This window comes from Chiloscyllium plagiosum, chromosome 2, assembly GCF_004010195.1.
Source record: "Chiloscyllium plagiosum isolate BGI_BamShark_2017 chromosome 2, ASM401019v2, whole genome shotgun sequence".
Lineage (NCBI taxonomy): Eukaryota > Metazoa > Chordata > Chondrichthyes > Orectolobiformes > Hemiscylliidae > Chiloscyllium > Chiloscyllium plagiosum.
In genome coordinates, this window is record NC_057711.1 from 119,797,703 (window position 1) to 119,803,702 (window position 6,000).

Below are 6,000 nucleotides of genomic sequence, written 5' to 3' on the forward strand. Positions count from 1 at the left end.
TTATGGTAAAATTAGCGGAACTCCTGTAAAAAGACTAATCTTACATTCAAGAAGTTTCAATATTACAATTTACAGATTACTATACAGAATGAAATTTTAAAATATATAACTCTGTTTTACTCATTTAGTAATTCATATCAAGAGATATTTGATTATTCTGCGATGGAAAACCTCCAATCATTAGTTTTTAAGCCATGGTTACAGCTGTCCATTCCTGATTAAAGAATTACACAGAGATAAACATTTTTACATGAATTCTAGTTGGAAAATGAGGAAACAAGTGCAGAATGAGCAGACAATAGAAATGTTCAAAAATATGTCATTAATTATAGAAAAGAAGTAAAAGGTTTCAAGATTTTAGATTTTAATTCTTATATGGATGTTTACCATTTCACTGTAAATTACACCGATTAACTTTTAATTTTATTTAAAATTTGCAAGTTGAGACTCTCACAACTTCATTTTAACTTGGAATACAAAATGTGTTGAAAATGTTAGAGCTATCGAGACTAAACCATAAATCCTGGCATAATGTAAACCATGAAAAGAAGTTTAACATTGTTTTCAACCTTGTTCCTAGTGAAGAATCTGGTTTAGCAATTAGTAGCTGAAAAAGTTTAAAGTGAATTCTAAATCATCTATTGCTCACTTTGACATGATGGGAATTGTTAACTGGCATTCAGAAACATTGTTGTGTCTGACAATGGAAATGCTTGTGGAAAGAAGGATGCCTGATCTGAATAATTATTGCCAGCAAATGTAGACAGTACTGTCTGTACAAATCGTTATGGCCTCTCCACTTACCATGTCATAGTCCCAGAGGGGCAGAAAGGATCACATTACATGTATGATTATGAAGAATTCTGCTGAGTTGAATCGTCAAATGATTTGGACTTAAATATCTATGTGGATTCATCATGGCGAAGTGAATAGATAAGCCTGACTTGTAATACAAGTTGTTTAAGATACCTTATGTAGCCTAATGCGAAGAATGCATTTCATTTCTACATGTAATAATGTACTCTTAAACAAAATGTTACCTGCACAAATCTGTCTCAGAGACAAATCAGATCTAAATAAATTTGACAAGTTATCTTGAGCTAAGATGTGCATGTAATCAACCCCTTTCACTAATGCAGAGAATGCTTTTCACTGATGGTAAATGGTCCAATTTCTCTTTTCTTGTTGTTCAATGTGAAAAGAATGTTCTGACAGTAAAATGCAATTCAAAACTTGTTCAATAAAGGAAATGGAACTTTAGTGCTGTGATAAAGGAGAAGGAACATAATTGTTTAAAAACATTTAAATCAAGTTGAGAAATCGAAAAGAAAACCAGATATATTTAAAAGTGACTTGTTTTTTGAATTATTTGCACTTGTATTTACTTAGAAAAACCTAGATTATATCTGGAAAATTTTCAGTACACATAATAATGTGAAGCTCATTGATCTTGTCATAATAGAGAAGTACTATATGCCAGAATGGTTGAAAATGTATATGAGTATATCCGTAGTAATATGTGGAGATCTGAAATTGTACTTTTATGTTTGTACTTCCTTTGTTCAGCTTAACGTCTTCCATTTTACACAGTGGGAGAAAAGTCTTGGAACTTATTTTTCTAGAGCCCAAAGTAACTGTTTCTGTAGAGACCAAATTGTACCACTTGGAAAAGTACCAGGGAATATTTTCGTAATCTAATAAGTATTGAACTCTCACAATTGGAATGGATATAATTCTTTTGGTAAGGAGAAACAAACTTTGTAAAGAGGTTTTGGTGTAATTTTACAGATGTAAGGAGATGTTACTGAAAACAGCATAATTAAAATCCTTCTTATTTATTAATCTTGTATTAAAATGTTTTCATTTGCACTGACGGCAGTCTGACCGGATAGAGTGATCTGAGCATAAATTTCTGTGAAAAGGGAATGTGTACTGAATGCTCCTCTGCAAAGTTTGTAGAAATTATATTCCTTGGAAAAATTCCTGCCAACAGATGGAGAACCATTCCCCTTTAACTCTGAATAATGCCTCCCAGCATTTTACCTTGATGTCTTCTGTTGGGGAAGTTTCATTTATCACATACAGAAGCTCTAAATCTATTTGGAAACGGTTCAATGCAGGTTAAAACTCTTTTTTTCCCTTTCAACTGTTGCAGATGCTGCTTCTTTATTCATTGGCCAAAACCAGAATAAATCTGGTTTAGGTAGCCTTATTGGGAATCTATTCAAAAATGTTATTTAGAAGGCACATTTAATAATATTTGTACATTAAATAGAGAATCTAAAGCTGGAGTACATTTGCTTGATGCTTTTCCTGCTGTGGGAGTGAAATTTTGCAGGAGGTGCAGCAGAAATCTAATTTTATACTGCAGTTATACTAGTGTATTGAGAGATTTATAAGGAATTCACACCCCATGTATATTATCGTCAGAGACTTGATCATAACATTGTCATGGCGAACATCAGTCAGATAGACTTTCGTTTTACCTCTTTCCCACTATTGTAAATTATATATAGGATATGGATTCAGAGAGTTTTGAAAGCCAATAGATATAGTTCTTGCTTTGGAAAATCAGTGTTTATTGTAGCAGGTTTTTAGTTTATAAAGCATTCTAGTCACTTTCTGTGCTTGCATTTTCTTTTTGTTTTATAAATGACCTAACGTTGTACAGAATTGTTAATATACCTTTTTATACCAGTTTCAATGGGAAGGATAGATTTGCATAGCAGAAAGCAAGCATCTAGATTTGTAATTGCACCATTTATACAAATTGTTTAAATCTTTTATGTGTTTCCTCTTCCTTCTCTTTCACCATCTCTCTCTCCATCCCCACATTTCCTTCCCCCTGCCTTCCCACATGCCCCGTTTTCCTCTTAATGCAGTCCATCGGAACCCATTTCGATCAACTATACGCTTGCCATTCACAAACAATCTTGTCACAAGAGAAGAGAAGCCAGGAATTTGGCCCCTTGCAGCCAGAAATGGAGAGTTCACACAGTTTTCTGAGGGACACCCCACAGAAAAATAGACCACGTTCCCAATCTTCATCCTGTCTCCATGTTAGTCAATCCACTGGATCCTTGAAAACAGAACACGATTGTTTCCATAGTACATTTAGATTACAATTGTAAAGTCTATTTTTTTTTGCAGTTGTCTGAATTAAGTAAACACCAGCTCTTTTGATATGAGGGCAATTATAAGCAAACCTGCATTCATGTTAGAGTAATTGATTGAAAACCTTTTTTGAGCGTGTATGTGTGGTTAAACAGATCATCTCTTATTTATGTTTAATTTTCATTTTATTATTGAATAGCTATATTTTAAATGCAAAAAAGTGACACATTTTAAGTAATTTTGCATAGGCTTAAAATCAATAAGCCATTTCAGTCTCTATCTATCAAAGTTTTTTTATACATGTCTGTTTCAAAGTAGGATGCAGCACTTTAATAGGATCACTAAAGCTATTTGAAATGTATACCAATGATTCCTGTCATTTCATGGCAGCCCTGCCATGGTTCACTGAGCCCCCTCTTCTCTCTTGTCAACTGAACTGAAGACAAGCATTTAGTTGCAAACTTTAAACAGGTTGTGCAGAGCAGAGATGATGTGACTGGTTTTTCTCAGCACAATAATGTCACTCCTGGTCAATGTGAGAAGGTCAGATTGCCTCTCACTGAGCTACATGATGATAGCATTGCCTAGTTGAACGTACGGAGTTAACTGTTGGATCTAGTCCCCACAGACCCTCAATCTCATCCCTTTATCGGTTATTGTCTGATAAGAAAAGGTGAAACAACTGTACTGAGAGGAATGGGGATGACATGTTTATGTACTGTGCAAGGTCAGTTCCTGAATGAGTGTCACTGTTGTAACTAATCCATTTAATATGTTCACAGACTTTTTGACGTAATTGCTACTTTGGCCTTTGTGGCACATAGAAACTGGCTTAGTATCCTGGAACCATTGCAGTTAAGATAATCACACTGACCCCGAGTCATGCTCCAGATGCTGACTGGCACTGCAGAACTCTGATTTTGCATTTAGGCACTTCAGTACCAGATGTGGAGTAAAACCGTGTCACTGGATTCACCTTGTTTCATAACAAACATGTACAGATTGCCATTCATTTTTATTGAAGTGATAGAGTTTACCTCTTAATTTAACCTATCCATTTCTTAAAGGGAATATATTGGAGCATCAAAATGGAAATGGGAGCAAATCTAAATGGTGGATGATTAAATAAAGAAGAAAAACATAGAAACAAGAATTTTCGAATCTCATAGTTGATTAACCCCTACTCCACACAACCCCTGTTCTCTTTCCCAACCACCAAAAAACAACACAAGCATCATTTTGGAACTGTAGCTTTTGCCCTGCATTTTCTGCTTTGTAACACACACAAGTAAAAGGCTCATGTCAGGCCAAGATGTCAGGGAGTTGACATGAAGCCCCTGTGACATTTCAGCTCGAAAGAGCAAGTGTCTTGCAACCAACTGGTCAAATATCAAATAATAGGTCAGGCAGGAAGGAACTGAGTGCTAACCACAAGGCAGGTTCTGGCAATATCTTTGACAAGCCTTTAGGTGCTTGCAATTTATGAAGTGATATTCATTTGGTAATCAGTATATAGTCCCTTGTTTAATGGGTTACTTTTATTGGTTAATGTCTTTAACCCCATAGGTGCAAGCATTACTTTCTCTGGAATTCTATGAAGAATTTGTAAGATTTCTTTAAAAACTGAACAATTGAGTCACACAGTGCTCTTTTACACAGTCACTGAGAGCACCATGAAATTAAATCAGTTTTTGATTTTTGGAACAGTCATTCTTTTATAAAAGTCTTCTCATTGAAACAGTACAATATTCTTTATTAAATTATTGAAATATCATGAAGCATGTTTTATGCAAACTATTTGCCTGCAGTTTGAAACATGTTTGATCATCAAGAAAAAAAGTGGCTGTGCAGTAAAACTACTAAAATGAGGTACAATTTTCTCCCCTGGAGGTGGCAACAAGGGGAAATAATTGCACAAGTTGGCTTTGAAAGGATAATTACTCCCTTGTCCCCTTTATCAGTTAAAGGGCAAAAAGGTTCATTAGGGATCCTCTCAATTCGCCAGCAATTCGTCTGCTAAAAAGCTCAGTTAGCTGCCACTTAGAGCCATGCCACCTCCCTGATTATCTATAGCTAGCAAGGGAGAAAGCCAAACTGGGGACTCAGTTTGGCCGAATCTGGGGTGAAAGGAGGCACAGATAAAGGACAAGTGTGTGACCATTACCTCTAACCCTCACTGTGAAAAGCACAAATGTGTCCTCTGAAGAGTAGGACTTGACGAATAGTTTTTAGGACCCAGAAACTGCAGATCTACGCTTGCCCAATAGTTTCTGGCTGGCCAGAGACCACTGTTGAGGCTTATGAATTAACAAATGGGCTAACTCAGAATTACTTTAAGTTTACATTTTGGTTCAATATCCAGATCTAGCAAGTAGAATTTGACAATAAAATAGTATAGGCAGCATTTCCTGTTTCCCAAAATAAATCATTGACTCGTACATGATAATCATACTGAAACCTGTTTATTTACTGGATTTCTAATTATTGTATTAAAATCTAAAAACTTCCTCACAAGTTGTTTTTGATTTAATTTCTAGAATCTGCATTTATCTTCCTTTTTCATGCAGTGATTGATTTAGTTGATTTTCTTTATCTGTGTAAATATGTAATTATATACTTTGTTTGCTATCATCAATGATGGTTGAAATGTGCTGAATGTTTTATTTTATTTATTAAAAAATTCATGTTGCTATCCATAGAAAATTCATGTTATATGTTTTATTGAAGCAGTGAATTATTTTATCATATGTCTGGTATTCTAAATTTGGTGCTGATATTTGCGAATCTTTGTCATTTTTATATATTTTTGTGTATCAGCAGTCCCTAACAACAGGGTAGCAGATTGACTAACAATGAACAAGTTGGTAATACTGTTTTACCATTTTA

General features: G+C 34.8%; 1 protein-coding gene across 6 annotated transcripts in view; it reads left to right on the forward strand.

Moving 5' to 3' along the window:
* The window catches only part of LOC122563582 (coiled-coil domain-containing protein 171-like), a 268,787-nt gene extending 262,987 nt beyond the window's left edge, over positions 1 to 5,800 (forward strand). For 5 of the 6 annotated variants that reach the window (XM_043717497.1, XM_043717514.1, XM_043717527.1 and 2 more), the window contains one exon: positions 2,883 to 5,800. In XM_043717497.1, the coding sequence (XP_043573432.1) occupies positions 2,883 to 3,131 (249 nt within the window). In that variant the 3' untranslated portion in view covers positions 3,132 to 5,800. The remainder of the gene's footprint in view (positions 1 to 2,882) is intronic. The other variant, XM_043717507.1, reaches the window with a different exon arrangement.
* The last annotated feature ends 200 nt before the right edge of the window (positions 5,801 to 6,000 follow it).